This window comes from Pectinophora gossypiella, chromosome 18, assembly GCF_024362695.1.
Source record: "Pectinophora gossypiella chromosome 18, ilPecGoss1.1, whole genome shotgun sequence".
Classification (NCBI taxonomy): Eukaryota; Metazoa; Arthropoda; class Insecta; order Lepidoptera; family Gelechiidae; genus Pectinophora; species Pectinophora gossypiella.
In genome coordinates this window covers 12034620-12059230 of record NC_065421.1, presented here as the reverse complement: position 1 = coordinate 12059230, position 24611 = coordinate 12034620, and the positions used below count along the sequence as shown (strand labels likewise).

The following is a 24611-nucleotide window of genomic DNA, read 5'->3' as shown; positions in this document are numbered from 1 at the left end:
TAAATCAAAAGAAGTACTGCAACCTTGTGAAGGTGCGCGTGAGAGTTTTAAGTGTGACTGATGGATTTCGGATTTCTCCTTTACTCTTAGGTTGTTACCATATAATGCTATCTCCCTTTCAAATGAAAGACTGAGAACGAGTTCATATCTATTCCTTTCTCTGTCTATGATTTGACAAAAGGACAGAAATATGGTACACAGCCTAGTGCGAAAGAGACGCATCAGAAAAATTAGAAACTACCCACAAACAACAGTACCTGTCTGACGAACTATTACAAGCCACGTTTTCTTTTACTCTTATTGTGTTTCCATAATGCTATCCCGCTTTCAGTAACAGAATGAGAAAACGAATTTGTATCTTTTCCTTTCTCCGTGTACAGGTGAGATTTGACAACAGGACAGAAAGATAGTATACAACCGAGTGCGAAAGAGACAGCCCACCTGTTTGGGGGCAAACTCCTACAAGCCTTTGCTATCCTGGTACTATATCCGCAGATCGATGAAATGTTTACTCCCTTGAATATTTTTGTGACGTTTTTGTTCGATTGTTCTGTAGTTTTTGTTGTCATCAGCTTATAATAAGGTGGAAAAATGTTGTTTCAAAATAAAATTCCTGCATTTTAGAAAGGACATAATAACATAAATAATAGGATAGGATTTCAACGTATTTTTATCCGCTCAGAAGTTTCGACAACGCTTCAACAAACGAAAAATATTATAATCGAGTACTAGGAGCGCATAAATCAAAAGAAGTATTGCGGCCTTGTGAAGGTGCGCTTGAGAGTTTGAAGTGTGACTGATTGATTTCGGATTTCTCTTTTACTCTCAGTCTCTTTCCATATAGTGCTATCTCCCTTTAAAATGTATGACAGAGAACGTGTTCATATTTATTCCTTTCTCTGTCTACGATTTGACAAAAGGACAGAAATATGGTACACAACCTAGTGCGAAAGAGACGCATCAAAAAAAAAAATTAGTAACTACCCACAAACAACAGTACCTGTCTGACTAACTATTACAAGCCTACTTTCTCTTTTACTCTTGGTGTATTTTTATCTGTTCCTGTCTACTACATCCGCGGATCGTTTTATGTATTACCCGCCATCAACCCTTAAATAATTTTCTGACGTTTGTTTGATTGTTGTTGTTTTTGAAGTTTATTTTTGGTGGTGTATGTGTTATGCCTATTGAGACGAAAATTGAAGGTAATGTTTGTTGTGTTTTGTGTTAATCGGCTTATCTTTACATATTAGTTGTGCTTCCTTTATTGTATACTCCACATGAAATATGTTGACAATAATTGCAATGTTAAAATACCTTTTAAAAAGAAGTTCAAAAATAATATTTTTAACTTTCGTATTTTTACTTTATAATTTGATTTGTTGTATTTCGACGGTCTCCTCTGTTATCCGACGTGTTTTTTTTTAATTATTGAACTATTTTCCTAACAATTACGCGAAGAGGATAAACAAACCAGCTTTTTATTATTTAACTATTACAGTTCACGACGAGTAGCAAAAATTATCCTCGCACACAATTTAACAAAATATTTAAGTTCTGAACGCGGGAACTCCGCTCGGACACGTCGATTATGATCGGGGTAGGCAGTGTCGTTTAGAGTCAATACCCTAAATGTTGTGGTTGTAGACATGACAATGAGATTTTCGAGATTGCGAGATTTATGATGTATTTTTTTCTCTTTTTATACGCCCATGTTTATGAGAAACTTTGTGATAGCTGAAAAGTGAAAAGGTAGAAAATAAAGTGACTGCAATTATTTCACCATTTTTTAATTTATTTGACAATGTCTGGGACCGGGTCACATTATATAACATTGTAAAGAAAAGGTACCATTCACAAGTAAGACACAGGTTGCTGGAGTCATCTACTAATTACTACTTGATCTGAGATTACTAAAGAACTACTTATTATAAAGTTACGTTCCATATTCCTTTCGATATAAAACTGAGACAAAAGAACCCAAAGTTGTCTATTCTAGCCTCTGGTCTGTAGGAGGCTCCGTGTTGCTCCATCCATGGTATCTCCCATCGAATGATGCAAATTAAGCTCACTTGAAGGTCGCATTGGTACGCACGTATAGACGTAGTATTATTTTTTATTAGGTATTTTTTTTAGTACATAATTGTTAGTTTGAAAACTAATAAATCGACATCAAATTATTAAAAACTACTTCATATCGTCGCCTTATAGTGGAAAAAATCGGATGTGATTTTTGTTAACAAAACCTAAGCAATAGACATGCTAGTTTCAATCCGGGTAAAAAAATGTGATTGAATTTTTTACCCGGATTGATATTAATTGAAGAAAATCACATCAGAATGAGATTTCATATAATCACGACCAATACATGCGCTATCATGTTTTATTTTTAATAAATATTGTTTTATTCACATTTTTTTTAGAATTTATCCTATTTTACCCACAATCAATTCCCATACAAACTATATTATTTCGTAAAGTAATCACAGATCAAATACGAAGTTATAATTTTAAAACTTAACATTAAGAGGGCACTATGTACGCATGGCTACCAATTTAACATCGATCGACATGGTCAAAATTCTATAAACAATAGCGAATTTTGATATTCAGCACTTATTCCATTGTCGACGAAAAAGCAACTGGCAAAAGCCTATTGTCTCGCTCAAGAAACATACAATTTATGTATAATTTCATATAAGTAAAAGAGATGTTTACACATAACATATAATAGTTGAACGCCGAATTTCCATATTGATGGCGAGAACTTTCCAACAGATTGCCGCAGACAAGAACTATTAAATGAAAACTTCTTGTTACTCGCCGATTTTTGTCGATTCTGGAACAAATTCACAGGTCACGAAAGTACAAAGATTGGTAGTATGACGCCTAATAAGTTGTCCATGGAAAATTGGTTTTTATCCATGCTAAACGGAGTGTTCCGTTCTAAATTGTGTTCAGTACCACCTCTAGTAAACCACCGAATTATATTTACAACGAAGCACACCGCAAGTGCCCTTAAATCTACAAAATTCTGGCACATCTCACAATATACGACTACGCCTACACCGCGCGAGATTACTACTATAAAATAATAATAACGTAATATTCTTAACATAAGAATAACTACAACAGATTAAATAACTCACTGGAATTAAAAATTAAGTTTCTTCGGCGGTCGGTACCTTGGTTGGAAGTTGGAACAGAGGACAACTTTCGCGCCTTTTCTTACTTTTTAAGTATAGAATATGGCGGCATAATATGTTTCCGTTCGCGCCCTTTTTATTTACATTTTTTTTCATTGTGATGTTTTTTCTTTTTAATATTACTACAACCACGGTACCATGTAACAAAACAATATTTTTTTAGATATTTTATAGACATTCAGTTATTGGTAACAGACACTGAGGTATTATATTTTTTCGATAATATTTTATACTGTTCCACTTTTGTATAAGAATTCATTCAACATTTACAAAGTATTTTTTATGTACATAAATGTATAAGTTAACAAATAAACATATTTTTATAATGATCGAAATAAAAAAAAACACATATATTTCTTTAGTGGAACAGTTCTACAAAATACATTCTATTTATTTTTATATTAATATTATATGATAGATGTCTATTTCAATTGATGGTCACGATACAATAAGCAAAAATATACTTTGTTTGTAACATACAAAAATATTTCTCCGTATACAAAAGTTCCTGTTAATCAATCCAAAAATATGCATCAATGACTGCTTGTCTGTTTGCATGTTACAAACGAATGATGAAACGAACAGTACGCGTTAGAAAAGCGTAAAACAAAAGTAAATTTTTTAAAAAGTTAGATAAATGCGCCGAATACGGCCTCCGCATTTACCGAGATGCTAGAGTATTGTATGGTCGGAGAAAGAATACCCTTTTTTAATAAATACCTCCACGTTTCATATATTTTGCTTTCACGAGAAAAATATATTTTCAAATATTGTAGCTTATGAATATACAACAATATAAATAGGTAAAGTAAACACGATACTTCACGGGCGAAGACTATTTCCCCGACAATACTTAATCTCGAAACCTTACCGCACAGTAAAACTAGATATATATTTTAATATTATACAAAAATAGTAACAAGTTTTGTACTAAATCCGTCCATTGTTTTGTACATTGGTGGCGCGGGGACGCGACGTTTTTACCGCCAAAAGTAACCTAAAAATTGACAGAACACAACATTCTCGATGCTGCCGTTGCCCTCCGTAAGATTGCCTGCCACGTCACAGCCATTATCCACAGACAAAGTCTGCCAATACATAAATATCTATAGACATTCACACATCTAAATCACAATTTCAACAATATACTTTTTTTCTGAAATCAGATACATTTAAATGCATACTAAACAAAAATATGGCAAACAAATCTTTTACGAAGAACGAAGAACTATTACGAAGTTCTGATATGTTCCGTTTTTAAATAATTTTATTTTTAATAAAAATAGTCGCGACCCAGCGCCGTGTTAACACACGTATTTAAAATAAAGTTCAACACTGACACGATTGTCTGGGAATCACTAACTTTGTCACCGACCGGCAACGAATGAAGGTACACGATAGCTAGAAGAAGCTTTTTACACGTCTCGGAAACTCCTTGCTCGACACTCATTTGCCAAAACTGCATTTCATACAGCCCTTCTCATTTCCCGCGCAAAATTTGGCGCCAGTTTTTATTTTTTTAATGGCAAGGAGCCTACCGGAGGCACGCCTCGAGCATCTCGACGAAGAGTTTGTTCATGGGCGCGCGGCGCTCGCGGTGCACGCCGGACCAGAAGCGGCGCACGGCCACGTCCGCGTGCCGCAACGCTGGCAACACCAGCAGCAGCTGCTGCAGCGCCGCGTTCGCGTTGTATGGCCTGGAAATAATTACGACTGGTTAATACTAGAACGTACTAGCAATGTACAAGTACATGATCAGTGATATTGAATGCACCTTTCATTAACCTCTCATCTGCTGAGATAGGTATCTGGTACCTACAATAAATTTTACATTGTGTCAGGTCGAGATCGGCGTTCCGGCATTCGAAAGGTTAAACAGTTCAGTTTGTCTCTGTCTGTCTTGAGCATTATTTGAACTCGTGCTATCTCTTTCCCTTCTCCCGCACTGTCGCCACGCTCGCGAACAGACTATATCCTCAGACTATATCTTTTGAAGTTTTGGGTGTAAATCGCTGAACCGATCGAAGTTAGAGTATATATTAGAACATGGGGTCTGGATTATAAAAGGACTTTGGACCTTACAAGCCCTGTATTACAAGTAATAAATAAAAATGTTAATTATTACAAGAATGTGTTTATCAAAACTACACATGTAAATTACACGTTACAAGTGTCATTACAAGTAATAAGTTTAATTCACAAGTATATTTTAAAATTCCTCTACTTTTTCTGATATACGTAATTTATACGTACTTAACATAACATAACAAATACTTTATTGCACAAACAGGAAGAAACAAAATACAAAACAAAAGAGAAATAGAATACCTACTACTTGTACTTGTGAGTAACTTATAGCTTGTGAACTTGTAGACTTGTAAGTTTTGATAGACAAGGCATAGATGGGGGATAATAAATGCCTCAAGAGGTTATAGAGGTCCCACCTTAGAGCGGAGACGGCGTCGTTGAGCGCGGCCAGGATGGCGTCCCGGAAGCGGCGCAGCGCGGCGTGCTCGTCGATGCGCGCCTCGGAGTTGGCCAGCGCCAGCGCCTTCAGCAGGTAGCACTCCTCGCGCAGCGCCGCCGCGCGCTCCAGCCGCTTCGCCACCCCCGCTATCTACAATGTAAACATACCTAACATTACCCGACTGAACCGGTGTAGGACCAACCATGGAAAATCAAACCATCACCTACATAAACGGGGCTTAAAGGAGTCGCCACACTGTGAATGTGGTCACCCGGATCAAACCATATCTCACATAGTGAACGAGTGCCCTTTGCACCGGTTCCCAGGTGGTATAGTCGACCTGCATTGTGTGACAGATGCGGCAGAGACTTGGTTAGGGGGGCTTCAGCTGGATATATGATCCACGCAGGATATTTTATTTTTGTCAGCCATACGCAATCTACGCAATCGCGATATTTTATTTTTGGCAGCGCAGGACCGATCGTCGTGGAGATCCTTGGGGGAGGCCTATGCCCAGCAGTGGGCGTCATACGGCTGATGATGATGAATGGTGCTAATTCCTGCAGACGCCATCTAATTTTATTTTAAGTTATACATGTCATTTTCTTATCCGCTGAATAAGGAAGGGACGGGTAATCAATCGACAGGCATAAAATTTATGGAAGATACGTCAATTTCAAGCAGAAATCTAAAACAATCATCTAATAATGTTACATCGGCCAATAATCCGACAGAATTAAGTAGACATCAATCGGATTAGATAACAGCGAGATTTCTATTTTATTCGCCCAGGTTATTCAATCGTTTTAAAATTAACTTGTTGACAATCATCCGTCCTTTTCCTTTTCGGCGGATAAGAAAATGACGGGTATAACTTAAAATAAAATTAGGACGTGTCTGCAGCAATCGGAGCCATTAACCGCGTAAACCTCGAAACAATTTTACACAACCTACATGCGAACAGGTTGAATATTCTTGGATTATAAGTGCTAATTCCTGTAGACTCAGAGGGAAAACCAGCCCAATACAGATTAGATCACATACCTCCGAAAATGCATTTTTCGGGAATGTGGGGATTGGGGATCTAACCACAATGACATAAAACATAAAAAAAAAAATTCTTTTCATTCAATATTCACTAAGTCTTTGGTACAATACTCTTTCCAAGCTGATGAAATGAATGAAATAAACAATATATTGCATACCTGTACGAACAAGTCCCCTGCATTGATCTCCCGCGCCTGCTGTTCATCCAGCGTGAGGTCGTTGGCGAAGCGCAGGCGCACGGTGCCGCCGCCGCCCGACATGGAGCGGTACGCGATGGTCAGGCTCAGCATCTCCGCCCATGTGCTTTGGAGGAGCCGCATCTGTGGACAGAGAGAGATGGATGTCAGATTTCGTCGCCTTTAGTAACACCTGGGTAAGTGATTTTTTTGAAAACTCACCGTCGGTTGTGTTTTTGTTAACGAGCTAGTTTCAAAGCAGGTAAAAATTGTGGTCTCAATTTTTACCCGGAATTAAATTCATGGAAAAAATCGAGCTTTTGTTGAAGAAAATCACATTCGATTTTTTTTTTCAAAATAGGCGGTTACCTTATTTAACGACCTTCGTGGTCCAGTGGTTGAGCGTTGGACACGATTTGGAGGTCCCGGGTTCAAATCCCGGTGGAGACATATCACAAAAATCGCTTTAAAGTGGATAATAAATATGATCTCTACTTTGGTTTGGACATTACAGGCTGATCACCTGATTGTCCGAAAGTAAGACGATCCGTGCTTCGGAAGGCACGTTAAGCCGTTGGTCCCGGTTACTACTTACTGATGTAACAGGGGCCTTTGGCGGCTCAATAGTAACCCTGACACCAGGGTTGATGAGGTTGGTAATCCACCTCACAACCCACACGATAGAAGAAGACCTTATGTTCACTATAATGCTCTAGTTTAGTGGTTAGCGCGTTGTGTTCAAGATCTGGAGGTTCGGCTTCGATTCCCGATGGGGACATTGTCGAAATCACTTTGTGACTGTCCTTTGTTCGGTAAGGAAATTGCAGACTGCTATCTATTGTCCGAAAGAAAGATGATCCGTGATTCGGAGGGTACGTTTAGCAGTCGATCACCCGGCTACTATTTACTTAAGTATGTATGTACTCGTCGTATGAGCCGTATAAAGATACAAAAGATTGACGTCAACATTTACGTCATAAATTGAATTGGCAAACATGAGTAATTCATTTTTAAAATATCATACGCTGTTTTCTTTTAAAAAACGTCGTGTCGAATGCTTTCCTTCATAAACTGCCAAAGTTTCGAATATTTGAGGCAGTAAAAAACTCCTGATTGCGTGCCAAATGTAACGCGTGCGCTTGAGTTGAAAAAGTGTTCATTTAAAAATAAAAGCGAATACGTGAGAGTGCCTTGAACTATTGTTTATAAGTCGGTGAAAACTGGCCAATGTTGCTATGCTCTTCAAGGTAATTTCTCGAATTATAATGTTAGGTAATTTCTCGAATTTTCGTTTGATGGACCATAGGTATTTGATTAAAACGATATATCTTTCACATAACTTATAGCGTAAACTAAGGATTACATCCCAAGTAGTTCTTGCGTGAAAGAGTAACAAAGATCCAAAAATACATACTCACAAACTGTCACATTTATAATATTAATAAGATAAGATTTTTGATTTCTATAGCCTTTATGACATTCAAAACATTACCCATTCTCACCTGGTCATTAAGCTGCAGGTCAGTGAACCCGGGTATCTGCTTGGCCCACCCGATGACGTTCACCAGCTCCCTGTCATACAGGTCAGCCAGCAACGCGAGGGTCTTAGCGCTGGGCTCCGTCACGCCGGCGGGGGGCGCGCCGCAGGTCAACAACTCCGGCTCGTACGATGATAACGCTTCTAAGACCTGGAATGATTTATACAAAAAAACGAATTAAAAAGGAATCATACAACATAAAGTAGGAGGCTGTGGCACTGGTGGTAGCTCCAGTCGCGTCACTTATTTCACACAACGAAACTGCTTATAGTCTTTTGAACTAATGATTGTTTGAAGAAACAAAGAGAAAAAGATTGAAGAAAAACATACAAAAAACCTAGACAGAAATGGGTGTTAGTGACATCGAAACGAAAACTCTTTGAGATGATTCAGAGTCGATATCAAGTGGTATTTTCCGTCGCAAAAGTATAGAACTGAAAATAATTTTAAAAAATACTAAACTTTTCCGACAGGAAATTCCAGGCTCAATCAAAAAAGGAATCAATTCCAGACAAAAAACAAAAGAAAACTGGATTCCGCCTAATTTATTCTTTCTATATTTCCTGTGTGCAATAAAGTATTTATTATGTCATGTAAAGATGCCTTCAGCGGCTCAATAATAACCTCGACCGACATAAGGGTAGATGAGTTTGGTAATCCACTTCACAAACCACACGATAGAAGAAAACATTACATCTCTTCTCCTATCTTGTGGGTTGTGAGATGGATTACCAACCTCATCAACCCTTGTGTGGGTCGATACCCGTGACATGGCTGATGTAACGACTACTTACTACGTTAGCAAGTAGTAACAGGGGCCAACGGCTTAGCGTGCCTTCCGAAACACGGATCATCTAACTTGCGCAACAAATGTCAAATAGCAATATTGCTTTCTTAGATGAATTGCTTCGATGTGACCAGCCTGTAATATCGTAAGCAAGCTAGGCACCACAAAGATGAATTGCGAGGCGGTACCTTGATGTCGTCGAGCTGCGGGCGCGGCGCGTGCTGCGGCGGCTGGTCGGGCGCGCGGCGGTACTTCTGGCGGCCGCCGCGCACGCGGTCCAGGCGCACGCCCTCGCGCAGCATGCCCGTGCGCAGGCACTTGCGGAACCGGCACGCCTGGCACGCCTTCCGCCGCCGCTTGTTGATCTCGCACTCGTTTGACGCGGGACACGTATATTCTATGTTGCCCTGGAACCAATTGTGATGATTAGTTTTCATTAATATACAATACAAAACTCTCTATTGCACATAAAACATATATTAAAAATACATAATATTATGTAATACGTGTGTATAACATATGTTTTTTGTAGCCTATTATATCTCACTGCTGGGCAAAGAGTAGACAGTCCATCATGTAGCAGAGGACATATATTTTCTCACATTGAAGTTTCAAAAGGTTTCCCGTGATGAAAAGTAAAGAATAAGCTAAGAATATAATGACAAGTGATCACTTAACCTCCTAAGGCCGAGAGTTCCTGACACAATTTGGATTTTAAAAGGACGGTCTTGCAACTTTAATTTTTTTTTTTTTTGACGTGACTTATTGTAGATTTGCCGCAGATGGCATTAACTACTTGGCCGGACAAATGGAGAGCGCTGAAGGCTCTCACCCGGTACAACGTTTAAGACAACAGGCTTGAGGGTGCCCAGTTGGGCGCGAACCTCGGCTCAGGGCGTCGTCTGAGAGGAAAAATATTTGAAAGAATTAATCGACCCTAATGGGTCGATAGCGATAAGCGCTGAATGAGGGAAATCGTCGACCACGCCGGCGGATTGCAACTTTAAAGAAGCTAAGGTTTATCAGCCAACCTGTATAGTCCGCTTAAAGAACGCCTTGCAAGCTTCACAGCTGGCCACTCCATAGTGGAACCCCGAAGCGACATCTCCACACACGAGACACAGCCTGCGTGGCGCGTCGTCATCTCGGGCTCCGCTGGCGGCCGCGGCGGTGGTTGACGAACAGTGCTGCTGCTCAGGGCTCGTGTTACCCACTATTGTGTCACCCGGGGACACGCAAAACTTCATCTCTTCTTTTGGCTCGAGCTCCAACTGGAAATAAGGTTACAGGTTTATTAAGCACTAGTTCTTTGCCGTGTTCTGTGTTTCCGAATGCATATAACCCGGGTGCTTTCAAGGCCAGAGTGAATAGGCACCTTCTGGGCGAGCTCCATCTTAGGCCTCGTCAATGCCTTCGGGCAAGTCTGGGGCCAAGAGCAAATCCTTTGTCGTGTGGGTTGTAAAATCAATAACCGAGCTCATCAACCCTGGCGTCAGGGTTATTAATCAGCTGCCAAAAACTCATAATGATGCTTATGATAATGTATGTACCTCGGGCTGCATAATCATCGGTCTCTGCAGTTCCTGGTGGTCCGGCGGGGAGTACTGTGGCGGAGGCTCTGCCTCTTGCTTCACGCGGCGTAGCATAGGCTCCGCGCCCACCGCTGACATCATTTGTACCTGCAACAAACAATACAATATAATACAATACAAAAACGCTTTATTATTCTTCTTCTATCTTCTTCTATCGTGTGGGTTGTGAGGCGAATTACCAACCTCATCAACCCTGGTGTCAGGGTTACTATTGAGCCGCCAAAGGCCCCTGACATGACTCATTTATAACGACTACGTACTTACACAGTAAGTAGTAACCGGGACCAACGGCTTAACGTGCCTTCCGAAGCACGGATCGTCTTACTTTCGGACAATCAGGTGATCAGCCTGTAATGTCCTAACCAAACTAGGGACCACAAAGTAATTTTTGTGATATGTCCCCACTGGGAATCGAACCCAGGACCTCCAGATCGTGAGCACAACGCTCAACCACTGGACCACGGAGGCCGTTGCTTTATTATTATAAACACAACACTAAAAAAAATTACAAATGTGACAGGAGAAGTATAATCGGCGGCCTTATTGCTAAATAGCAATTCCTTCCTTAACCTTAGGGTGAATGATCTTGCTACATATTGGAGTCGGGGACGGTGCAATACAGGTATAAGTAAATTGTTCGATTTATGTTAATTCCGAATTATGAGACTTGAAGGTCACAGGACTTAGTTAACACTGAAACAGACAGATATATTCACGCCTGAACTGGGTTACAACCACTGATGTGTCGTTTCCGGGAATGTCCCCAAAGCGGGAATATTCCCGTTGTAAAATCTCTTTAATATTAACGACCTCCGTGGTCCAGTGGTTGAGCGCACTCAAGATCCGGAGGTCCTGGGTTCGATTCCCGGTGGGGACATATCACAAAAATTACTTTGTGGTCCCAAGTTTGGTTAGGACATTACTGGCTGATCACCAGATTGTCCGAAAGTAAGACGATCCGTGCTTCGAAAGGCACGTTAAGCCGGTGGTCCCGGTTACTACTTACTGATGTAAGTACTTAGTCGTTACATGAGCCATGTCAATAGTAACCGTAACACCAGGGTTGATGAGGTTGGTACTCCACCTCACAACCCACACAATAGAAGAAGAAGAATATTAAGGACACTGGCTGCTTTCCTTTTTCAATTTTTTCTTTCTTGGGCTAAAGGTTAGGTAATAAATCTCTTTTTATATAATTTTTTTCGCCATTTTACTGGCAGCACATCAGTGGTCGCAACTCGTAGTATCAGAGACTATTAAACCTATCAGTGACACACATGCTGCTGAAAACTGTCGAACTTCACTATCACTTCACTATCTCCACTACCTTTTCACGCTTAACAAAATTTAGATGGAATTTCACATGGAGATAGTTTGAAACCTAGGGAAACATCATATTTCTGAGATGAAATGGGGGTGTATAGGAACAGCTGAAATCCACACGGACGGATTCGCGACCGAAAATATAGCATCTAATACTAGTGCTACTAACCTATTTAGAAAGGTTCACAACAATCCAAATCACAGACTCATTTCAAAATTAAAAAAAAACTGATTAAAAAAAATTACAATTGATGAAATAATCACGTAGCATTCCGACCAACGTGTCTCCAGTAAACCCTTTGTCTGTATGCACTGCATAAAGAATACTAGACTTGTAAAGTAAACATAATGAGGTAGAGAATTTAAAATTGCATTCAAGACAGCAAGCCGTGACTTTGTTTTTCTTTTACGTTCCTCACTTCAATAAAACAGCTGTGGAATCTTTTATTATAATACCTAAGAAGAAGATGGGTCACTAAATACTTAGTAGTACTTAGCTGAAAGTTAAAACATCGTATTTCTGGCCAATAAGTACTTTAACGTACGCTCACGAGTACTAATATGATACCATGTCACATCAGCTTTTTTGACAAACTAAACCTTAAGTCTCATTAAATGTCAAATATGATAATGCGACAGGGTTCTAAAGTGGCTACATGATATTATTCATGACTGTATTAACCCACTGGTCCTTGTTTTACCTGTCATTTCATCAATAATATTTCATCCACTCTATTTTTGTCAATATCATATTTTAAACCTGATTTCCCTAAACGAATTTTTGAATTTGTCGATAGTCCTTTTGTCGACAATTGGGTCGTGTACTAGGTACAAGATAAATTATGAAATACTGATTACTAAGTAAAGACAGATTTAAAACTAACGAAGAACATTTTCTTTTTTCTATTTAACTTATTCATGAATTTTAATCTAAAAAAACGTAATAATAAGTCCTACATTTTATCACGTTTTTCTATGACGTCACAGTGTGTTTTTCATACAAATTCCATAATAATTTCGTGTTTTGACATTTAGTAAAAAGTAACTGATTTGACAACTCAATTGTATAAAAATATTTTTTTTATTTTATTTTTTTAAAGAACGTCTAGGGCCCTGTGCCGAGGTTTTTCTTGCAGCTTCTTTTCCCCGGCTATACAGGTTGTGAGAAGCTGCAGTAGTTTTAGGCGGACGAGACGTTCGTTGTGTGAAAATTTACGATTCAAAGTGTAACTATGTTACCTACTGAATAAAGATATTTTTGAATTTGAACTAGTAGGAAACTAGCCTATTGGTACAACCACAATGTGACGTCTCACACCTTCCCGCCGCGCGAAAACTGGCAGAAAGTGTTGTATTGACAACTAACGCTATGGATGGATACTCCCCTCCGGTTCACGGAGGCCCGTGTTGCTCTATGTGCCTGTTTGATTCGCATGTAACAATGCAGTTAAACGGCCTTAAGTGCCCATAGCTGAGGGCAATTGCACTCTTCCATTTTTACTAAAAAATTATCGGTCTCGGAGGATGTTATCGGATGTGAAAAAAATTCGGGTCTGATCTTGACCTGCGTCTACGCAGTAATTTTGATACATTTTAAATACTTTTGATAAGTTCAGTTCAGTCTGTGTTATTGAAATGTATACCTATATTTTTTATGTCTTTTTAGGACATTTACTCAGGCGTACATTTTTGTCACTGTCATTGTCGATTGCCCCAGTGAGAGTCATTTGTCCGACCAAGTAATGCCACTTACGGGAAATCTACAATCATCACTATTTTAAGAGCAACGCTCTTGTCGGAGTAGCTTTCTCTATGCTTCTTTTTAGGGAAAAATAGAGCAGTGGCTTCCTTCTTGCCTTCCGCCCCGCAGTACTCTGTCTGACGCGAGCGAGATGGCCCCCAGAGCAGGCAGAGTAGTAGTGGTCCTAGTAAGGCTTTGAAATCTACAATAAACGGCCAAAAAAATAATTCTGGAGGACACAAACTCTTTAACTAGTCCCGTCCTTCACTTGTAATAAATGCAAAAAAGAGATAGAGCTAGTTTTACTCCTGTCAAATTAAGATGGTGGTTACCCTAATGGGCACCTGTCTATCAACAAAGTACCTAAGCCTGCAAAGTATCTAACAACGCACATCCAAGCCACGTGCAGCAAACGAAATCAAAAACGTGAAACGAAAACACCCAGACCTATCTCGATTATTTTTACCCGAGCTATTGCAAAAAAACAACTTATCTATCTACGATAATAAAAGTTTCAAGGATGCTCAACAGAGTTCACTGTACCATTGACATTGCCGCTACACTAATGATAAAACAGGCATGACACAACCTATGTAAGCCGGCTGATACAAAGGTATTTACTAATAATGCATCCGATGACGACTAATGTGAAGAAAACTAGTTTATCTTGGCAAACAAACAATTTAAAAATAACTATATAGCAACTATTATGTAAAATATGCACTTATATATGAAGTGAGGTTCATAAATATGATGATACGTGAATGAAAACGATATGGAAAAGAATATCCGGCGAAATACTTCAAGAAACAAAACAAAACCGTCAAATTAGGTAAGGTCAGGACTAGGTAGGGGAAATCGATTTCTTTCAGAGTGGAAAACCTACAATCTTCTCCAGACAGAGTCTCAACGACAAATATATTAGTCGAAGAAATTGTATTTAGAACTAATAAACAAGTAGAGAATCTATCATAAAATAAAGCAGCTGTCAGAAGTCCGTGGCATTGAAGGCGCGCAAACATTGGCGAACAATGACAATAGACACGGCAACAGCGGCGGTGTTGGTGTAGGTCTGTGTGTCTGTGTCACGCGGGCACTGGGCCGCGCCGCCGCCTCCGCCGCACTAGAAGCCCCCCTGAGACGCTAAGGCATATTACCTCGCCTGACATTTTCTCAATTCCAAGAATACTAAATACTTAGGACATTTAGGATGACACAAAAAAATATTACGTCTCCGTCACTTTTACCTAAGTGGATGTTTATGATTACCAAGAATATGAGATTCCTGCTTTCATCCAGCAAAACATGTTCTATCAAGAGCATAATTAATGGCATCCATACGCGCTTTTCTACGAAGCACCATCAGAACAAGGCAATTGAGTAGTAGTTTCCAGAATCCTCCTTTTATCAGAAGCCCGGTCTTGACGCGTAGACAGGCAAATCAAGTTGGTATTATTCCCAAAATCAATAGCAGGCTAAATAAGATTTGCGAGCGATAGAAAACCCGAATTCCCACTGCGCCAATAGGTGTTCGCTGTTCATACGCAGCAGGGTCGGCGACCGCTCGCCTTTCGTCTCACCTTCATAGATAAATCGTCAATTCGGCTAGCGGCCTCGCACACTGCTATGTTGGTTGTGTTGAGGTAGGCTCAGCTGCGGGTATTTTTAGGCAATCTGTTAGGCCCGCCATTTTACTTAGCATAGGATCCACTTGCGATACTCAAATCATAAGATACTTTTCCATGACATTTACGACAGTAGACGAAGATGCTAAACCTTATTCGACTTTAGTGAATCAGTGGATTCTAGTCATACTCAAATTAAAATTTTCGAGTGTTTGCAGAGGTAAAATAAAGCTAGGTTTTCGGACTAACGGGCCAACGGGACAAGACAAACACAGACACAATATAAATTTTCTCAGAACGAACTTTAGGTATTAGGGCAGTGGAGAGTCGTCAGAGTAATTATGCTTCGGCTCTTGACAATATTGAAACAAGTCTGGATTATTTTATGAATAATCGAAATACGAGCTTTGTAGAGCTGGCATAAGACGACACTACATAACACATACCTACCGACGATGATGTTTACAATAATCTTGCAAAAACATTAAAGAAGTCAAATTACCTTTTTACATAAAATTTGAATATAACATAATAATATTATAAAATATACAAAATCCGTTGGATGAAATAACAAAACAATGAAAAATCGCTTGATCCCTGTAGCCGATTCTTTCTCGACGATGACGTAAGGTCATGAATGTTAAGTGGATGCTAGAAAAAAAAAACGCTACAGCATGCGTCGGCGCATGTATTGTTTATGAAAACCCGGACCTACCTCAACACAGATTAGGAAGCGTTCGCAACAGTGTATTTTTTCACCTTATATTTAGCTATCTTATCAATTTTCAATTGGGCGTTTTATAATTTGCTAAGCATTTCGTGCACTCATGCGCAGTCGTGTGACAGAAACGATAAACTTGTCCAGTTTGTTCAAGTGTGACAATTCACACATAAGTATTGAGATCTATACGTACATTTGTAGACTTTCTTTCTTTAAATAAGATAAAAAAAAAACACTTGGAACTGATGCAAATTAGGGGCAAAAATCCGTTGAAAAATTTATTATCCTAATTGATTATTCCGAGAACGGCCTCTGTGGTCTAGTGGTTGAGCTCTTGGCTCACGATCCAGAGGTCCTGGGTTCGAATCCCGGTGGGGACATATCACGAAAATCACTTTAGAGATCCCTAGTTTGGTTAGGACATTATACGCCTGGTTATCCAAAGTAAAAATATCCGTGCTGCGGAAGGCACGTTAATCAGTAGGTTGGTTAAGCAGGTTACTACTTACTGATGTAAGTACGTAGTCGTTACATGAGCCACGTCAGGAGTCTTTGGCGGGTCAATAATAACCCTGATACCAGGGTCGATGAGATTGGTCATCCACCCATGCGACGGAAGAAGATTCCGAGAATAACATCTGCACATTTGAACTCTGCTTTAGTAGAGCCTTGTCTAGATCATACTTCTAATACATAATGTAGACGACCGTGAAGAATTCCAGACTACTGCTAAACACTTTTAAATATTTATCGATGTGTTAGAGAACTTCCTCTACGTCTGTCTAGTACATCTCGCCTTGCATGTTCTAAGTATAAAGATACTCAATACTCAATAGATATTGCAAACAATATTGTTATAATTGAGAATAATTGAGTCGTGTACTACTTAGGTTCAAGATCATCATCATCATCAGCCCATTAACGTCCCCACTGCTGGGGCACGGGCCTTCCCTATGGATGGATAGGGAGATCGGGCCTTAAACCACCACGCGGGCCCAGTGCGGATTGGTGGTTATTAACGACTGCTAATGCAGCCGAGACCAACGGCTTAACGTGCCTTCCGAAGCACGGAGGAGCTCGAGATGAAAACTTTTTTTTTTTGTGGTCACCCATCCTTTGCGAAAGTTGCTTTATGTCAACAATCGCAGACCGAGCGCGTTTACCGCTGCGCCACCGAGCTCCTCAAGGTTCAAGATAAATTATGAAATTCTGATTACTAAATAGATCTAAAACTAACAAAGAACATTTTCTATTTAACTTATCTATGAATTTTAATTAAGAAACACGTAATAAGTTCGACATTTTACCACGTTTTTCTATGACGTCACTGTGTTCTTTTTCATACACATTCCATAGTCATTTCAAAAGTAGCTGATATGACTAGTTGGAAACCAACCTATTACATGGAAAATACACACATACATAAACTAACGCCACCAGTAATCAAGGACAACTCGCAGCCATTGTTAAACCTTATGGTGGACAAAAGCCTATCGAACTTAATATCTCCATCATGTTTGAAACGACACATACCCACCGTCAGACTTTACGTACCCGGGAAGACAAGCAGCTGGGGGTTTAAAATGGCCACATCGAAGCAATTCATCTTAGAAAGCAATATTGCAATTTGACATTTGCGCATATAAAAGTAAGTGCGCAATGCAAACAAATGTCAAATTGCAATATTCCTAGATGAATTGCTTCGATGTGACCATTTTAACCCCCCTGAACATGTTTTATATTCGCTCTCAATCCAGCATAGAAAGAATATATGAAATGGAAAATATTATTAGTATAGATGATTGCAAAAGTAAAAAGTTTGTTCTTTTTAATAATAAACACTTAAAACAATCCCTATATAAAACCAAATCGAACCTCGGTGGGGAAATATCACAAAAATCACTTCGTGATCCCTAGTTTGGTTAGGACATTACAGGCTGATCACCTGATTGTCCAAAAAGTAAGATAATCCGCGCTTCGGAAGGCACGTTAAGCCGTTGGTCCCGGTTACTACTTACTGTAAGTAAGTCGTTACATGAGCCATGTCACGGCCCTTTGGCGGCTCAATAATAACCCTGACACCAGGGTTGATGAGGTTGGTAATTCACCTCACAACCCACACGATAGAAGAAGTATAAAACCAGACCTATCAAAACCAGGATAGGTAAACGAACCTTTTGAGAAAGTGTAAAACGCTAGAGAAATGATGGTCGGCGATATAAGACCAACCTTTGTTCGTTCTCTATTCTCGTATCCTGTTAATAAAAACAAAAATTCAAACTGTATAAATATTCTCATTCGCGTTTGTTTCGGTATTCAGTGAGCCAAGGCCAGTGCATTAGATATTAGCCAGTCTGCGCTGACGTCACACACTGCCGGGAATTTGACCAGCGATCTTGTCAAGGCCTTTCAAATTTTAAAACTTACCTAACCTACGCTAACAACAGCGTCGTCAAAGTAATGATGTGACGCAAACAGATAAGATAAACATATATCTTTTGGGTAGATAGGAAAGTATATGAAAAATTTAAAATAAACACAACAAAAGAAGCGTTTCTGCAGTCAAAAGCCCACACGATTCTGAAAATGATCACGTGTAAAAGAATTTCAAAACGTCGAAAGCTATTTGTGGAAGTAACCCTCCTCAAGTAATAACCTAAGGATCTGTAGGTATATAATCATAATTCTATCATATTAGAATAAACAAATGATGTATCTTGTATTTATTTGTAAGTCTGTAACTCTATTTATAACATCCTTCAGCCTACACCTTAAATGTTAACAAGTACCTACGCGTGAGGGTCAAAAATATTTTTGCTGATGACTCTTATCGTTCAACGGCCAGTGCTCAACGCAAACATAAATTATATGTGACTTGTAATAATAAGGATTTTGTAATAACAGATTGTAATATAAAGCCACTGGTGAATGGTAAACAAGTCGCGACGTCTAGCCATTACATTCCACATGTAGGTAGGTCAGGTTGGTTTAGAGCTAGGCTTTGCCCAGGCAAATTCGGTGGAGGTAAAAATAGGTAGTGGGGAGATGTAACAAGCGTCTGGGTGGTGTTGTTTGGAGCGTGCGGGTGGTGTGACGGGTGAGGGGGGTGCGTCTAGACGCCGGCCTTGACCGCGCTGGTTTCCGCGCGCCCGAGGTCGCAGCGACCCCAGCCCACAGACCGACTGAGCACCGACACCCAACGGTATATTCCGTACGACAAGGGCTCGTTATGTCACTTTATTGCTGATCACCGCACGACCACAAAGGAACGTCAGAGCGCACGTGCCTCAAACGTGAACTTTTTTCAAGCTATCGTAAAATGATTCTTTGCAGGACTGTTTGATTCTTCACATAATTTACAAGATTATCTAATTTCAATAGAAGGTCGGCATTAATATTCATGCAACCACATTTGAGACTAGTTTTGTTAATATTCGAATCTAAATAGTATACAAAATCGCAGGCACCAATCGTTGCGTCTATAAAATTCGGTCGAAGCTGTCGAGTAGAGAACGTAGCGCGGCCGGTCTGTGAACCCGAGCGCGGTCGACATTGCGCCGACATTGAGCCGAGCTAAATAATGCAGATAGCAAAAGGTTGATGACCGACAGCGCCCAATATCACCCACGCGGACGAAAAGCACCTGCCGGGCGCGCGTGGTGTTATATAACCAACCAGGGACGACCTACCCCACTAGCACGGAACTTACCCGTGAATTAACATAATATACGTTTCGCCAAACTACATGAATATGGTGATGATGCGTGCGACACGATTTCGAAAAGAAATCTTATAAATTTCAAAATTATACATTCCCGTTTTTGGCAACACCATGGAAACGTCTAGACATCTATAGCGGCTATCGAGTCGGAATTGAGATTTGATTAGACAAATTTTAGAATAAGAATCGTTGATCAAATTGGATAGGATAACGACTAAATGAACAAAGATCCCAAATTGAAAGACGCCGCTAAATTGCTATTCGGAAATGATGTGAGGCGCTTGATTCACGCAGACGGGGGCGGGGGCGCGGGAGGCGAGGATGCCGAATCTCCGCGGGGTGACATTGCGCGGGCGTCGACACCGCGCCCGACCTACGCCACGCAGCCACCACCGGCCGCCACCGCGTCCCCCGCCGCGGAAAACAACGCCTCATCCGCTCCGCACTTCTTGCTAAGCCTTTGAGCTCTTGCCTCTTTAAATATCATTGAAAATCTTACCAACTTTCCAGATTTGCCCTCTTTCGCAACAATTGAAAAAATATTCTGAGCTACAGGTCAACTTGAAAAGGTTCATGTACTCAAATACAGGGCAGACAAAGCTCAGTTTATAATTCAACGCATGATTCTTTGTGTTACATATTGTGACACAACATTTCGCATTTTTATCATGTTACACAAATCAACGTTGAAAAATGCGGGGCTTTGGTCGTGCAATGATCCAAACAAGGGGATTTGTTACGTAACATTTTTGGTCATAAGATGACAATAAATTTAAATTATATTGCGTAGCAGTGTTTAGAGAGGATGATGGGAATAAGCGGCATTTATGCAATATTTATATTAATTTATTCATATTAAATTTTATGTACTTGTTGACATAAATCGATAAATCCATTCTATTAAACATTGGTTTTCTAGAAATTGCTGTTCGAACATGAACGAAAGATTTGGTAACATAAAACCTTGACTATATTTTAAATATATTATCATCCAACCCATGTTCAACTACGGCGACTTCTACTGCATGGTAAAATTGAGACTAAAATTGAGATTGAAATTGTGTAAGTTTGAAAGTCTGTACACACATGATCGTCGCCTAATAGTAAAAACCTCGTAAGCGCCATTTTGAAAATTCATATTCTAAATTGATTTTGAACAAAACCTTGATTTCATTAAATTAATTTCATAACGGATAAAAATTTAAACCACAAATTTTTACCTGGTTTGAAACTAGTGTGCATATTGCGAGGTTTTGTTGAAAAAAAATCACATCCGAATGTGATTTTCCAAAAAGGCGCTTCGGTGGTTTTCGCTATAAGGTGAGGATATTGATCAATTCACAAGAAGAATAATAGTTTAATATGATGCAGGTAATCGAATCTTTGGAAATGACAGGTCATTTGTGCAAGATTGCCCGGGCATTGCATTAACGATTTCAACGACATGATATGCAGGAGACCATAACCGCTGCAAAACACACAAAAAATAGACAAAAACTATAGGTTCGTTGACACCAGATGACATTGAAAAGTCTGGTGAGGTAAAAAGACCTTTATTATGTATAGTAGATTGAATTATGAGCATCATAATTATAGAAAAAAGAACAACGGAATCCCATAAAATCATATATTTAGATGCAAAGGTAATTATTATGCGGCAACGAAATCCCTTTTTTATCCCGAGTTGCCATTAATAGATAAATAAAGATAGTAGAAGGAAAACCGAAGTCCCTGTCCTTTGTAGTTTCGAAATCCGTCCTTATTCCTAGACATAAAAGGAAAGTCTAGTATCTAGCCCAATAATGCCTACTAAAATCTGCCTGGGAATTCGTAGAATTCTGTCTCCGTCAATAATTTCCAGGAGACAAGGCCGACAAGGTGCCTGTTCAAGAAGTGTAAAATTGGTAGTCATGGAAACTACATTTCTAGGATCCTTTTTAGCAGTTTTCACTAGGAAAATAGTGTTATTGTTTCGATAAAAAATAATATTCTAGTTGCCAACGGCCTCCGTGGTCCAGTGAAGGTGCAATGGGCTCACGATCCGGAAGTCGTTCGAATTCCCACACATCACAAAAATTGCATTGTGATTAGTTTGGTTAGATTGATGCAGGCTGATCATCCGATTGTCCGAAAGTAAGATAAGTTTTGGAGGGCACGTTAAGCTGTCGGTCCCGCCCGGCTACTCTTTACTTAAGTATGTAGTCGTTACATGAGCCATGTCAGAGGCCTTTGGCGGCTGCATAGTAACACTGACACCAGGATTGATGAGGCCGATCATTAATCTCACAAGACTCACAACCCACACAAGAAAAGAGAAGTTGCCAACAGAAAGAAAGGATATTTAATATTTCTAGTTTTTGACAGATTCTTTAGTTTTCTTTGACTCTTGAGTAAATAATGCGATAAATGTAATAGAATTTGCAACTAAATACTGACGCACATCATTGTCATAAACTGTGTTTTGTTGCACAATTTAAGTAACAATAAAACCAATAAGAACTCTTCTGCAACCTTAAATTTCAAATGTGTGACACTCTTTTTTAGGAATTTATGTTAAGTTCCTATTAAAAATATGTCAAATCTTCAGGTTGTTCCGGGTGTTCAGGGTGTTACGTTAAGCGCAGGCTAAGGATCCCTTAAAAATGGGATAACTAGGATGATGTTAAGTTCCTATTAAATTCTCAGTTTTCTAGCGAAATATTATATCTGTTGAGATGTATTTAGATAGGTTTAATATAAATCAGCCTATAAATTCTCTGTAGCATATTTTTACTACGGACCGTTACAATTTTATTCTGCATCTTATCTATTATAACTTCCCCAGCATAAAATAGGCATTCGCAAAGTAAGTATAAAGTAAATAAGTATTTCCGTGGCAGCACTTTAGGCTGAATTATAAATTACATTGTTCGACTTGTCATGGACATTAAAGAAGAGACAAAGTAAGTATAATAATTTAATATTTAATAGCTGTTTGTTGTTATAATCGTATGTTTAACGCTATAATTAATTACTTCTAATGGAAATCTCTGTTATCAAGTCACGTGTTAATCTTATTAGTGTCTTGTGGTTTCCGATGTCAATTGTTATCTGTTTCAGTTTAAACATTTCCATTGCCCAATTTGTTTATTTGTAAATTAGCATCGGAAATAATTCCCGAGATAAAACACTCTGATGATCTTATTATTTTTCTTTTGTCTGGGCTTAGGGAAAAAGAAATACAACTCCTTTCTCATTTGTCGGGTAAAAATTGACTTCTGTTTGAGTCCATAAATTTTTGATCTGTTCTCTTTGTGAAGAAGACCTATAGGTAATTGTCTAAATTCAGTACCTACCTAATGTAATCTCTTGATTGCTGATTTAGCAAGATTACTTTGATGAGCGATTATGATTGGCATAAAAATTAAATTAACAGGAGTTCTCATCTGATTTGCGCATTAGGAATAGCGCTATTCCTAATGCGCAAATAGGTTTATTTGTGTAAAGACACTTCGTCTTTTTAGTAAGTTGTACAACAATTTGTTGCAATTGTAATTAGCTATGTTGAATATGCAAATGTCTTTATGGATGATTTCCTCAAACGAAACTGCATTTTACAAATTATCACTATTCAAATTTATTCCAGTCTTACCTTATTGTAAAGTCACCTTTGTTATAGCAGGTTTTGTAAAATTTTTGTACTTTTTGAATATTTGACATCTTTCAACACCTTTGGCTCTGAATCCTTTGAACTTTATGTTAACAATAATTCATGCAGACAAATGCGCGTTGTTAACACTCCATAAGATTTGAGTCATTAGCTGATACATGTGATATTTGAGAACATTATTTTGATAGGATCGAAATTACTCACATTGTGGTTAGCCTCTATCATCTGCAACTTGCTGGAGAAGTTGGAAAAAAGCCACGTGTCCTCTACTTCACACATTTTGGAAACTAATATACATTCACCAATCACAACACAAACACGCCAGTGATATCAAATCAGGAAGACACGTCGATTGTGTCATGTCAAAACAAAGTTATTGAAGCCAATAAGGTCCAAAATATTTCAATTCACGTTATAGTTTATAGTGACTGTCAGTATGAAAGCAGTTTTCGAAGTATTCAGTGACAAAACCAAAAGATCGATAATGCCGAGTGCTGTATACGATCGCAACAAAACAACGTTCGAGCCGGAAGGTTTTCCTTTACGTCGAGCGGAGCGACGCTCACGCACTGACACTCACGCATTGCGTACACGCAGCTCCGCCTCCCCCCCACAAGCGCGCATGAAATACGCATGCGCCGCCCCTCACTGCCGCACGTGCTCTTGCATTTCACACCGCGTCCGTCTATTGGTCCCTTTGAGGTTACGACAGCGAATAAACTCAACGTTTAAATTTCCCTGAAGTCATGCCAAGGGCCGACGTTTCTCATTGGTCCATGCAACAATCAAGATATATTTCACTAACAATGTCTTATGTACTGAACTTGATATACAAACTAAGCAAAGGTTAAGGCCGCGCATATAGTGAAATCTTTCGTTTAGAAAACAACAATGTTGAAGTTGATACGAGGAAGTTTAATTAATTTAGAAATTATCAATTAGTTTAGAATACTTCAGAAATCGCGATAAAAGCAGTAGTTTGTAAATATGATTGAAGGAGAATCCAGCGTACCATAAT

General features: G+C 39.2%; 1 protein-coding gene across 3 annotated transcripts in view; it reads right to left on the bottom strand.

Annotated features, from left to right (window-relative positions):
* Positions 1-1774: 1774 nt before the first annotated feature.
* LOC126374869 (steroid hormone receptor ERR1) overlaps positions 1775-24611 on the bottom strand; it is a 35695-nt gene continuing 12858 nt past the window's right edge. For 2 of the 3 annotated variants that reach the window (XM_050021636.1, XM_050021634.1), the window contains 7 exons: positions 10772-10900; positions 10253-10492; positions 9410-9628; positions 8399-8584; positions 6879-7040; positions 5651-5823; positions 1775-4903 (listed from right to left, as the gene is read on the bottom strand). In XM_050021636.1, the coding sequence (XP_049877593.1) occupies positions 4741-4903; positions 5651-5823; positions 6879-7040; positions 8399-8584; positions 9410-9628; positions 10253-10492; positions 10772-10894 (1266 nt within the window). In that variant the 5' untranslated portion in view covers positions 10895-10900 and the 3' untranslated portion in view covers positions 1775-4740. Of the gene's footprint in view, positions 4904-5650; positions 5824-6878; positions 7041-8398; positions 8585-9409; positions 9629-10252; positions 10493-10771; positions 10901-23797; positions 24281-24611 lie in introns of those variants that run through there. The other variant, XM_050021633.1, reaches the window with a different exon arrangement.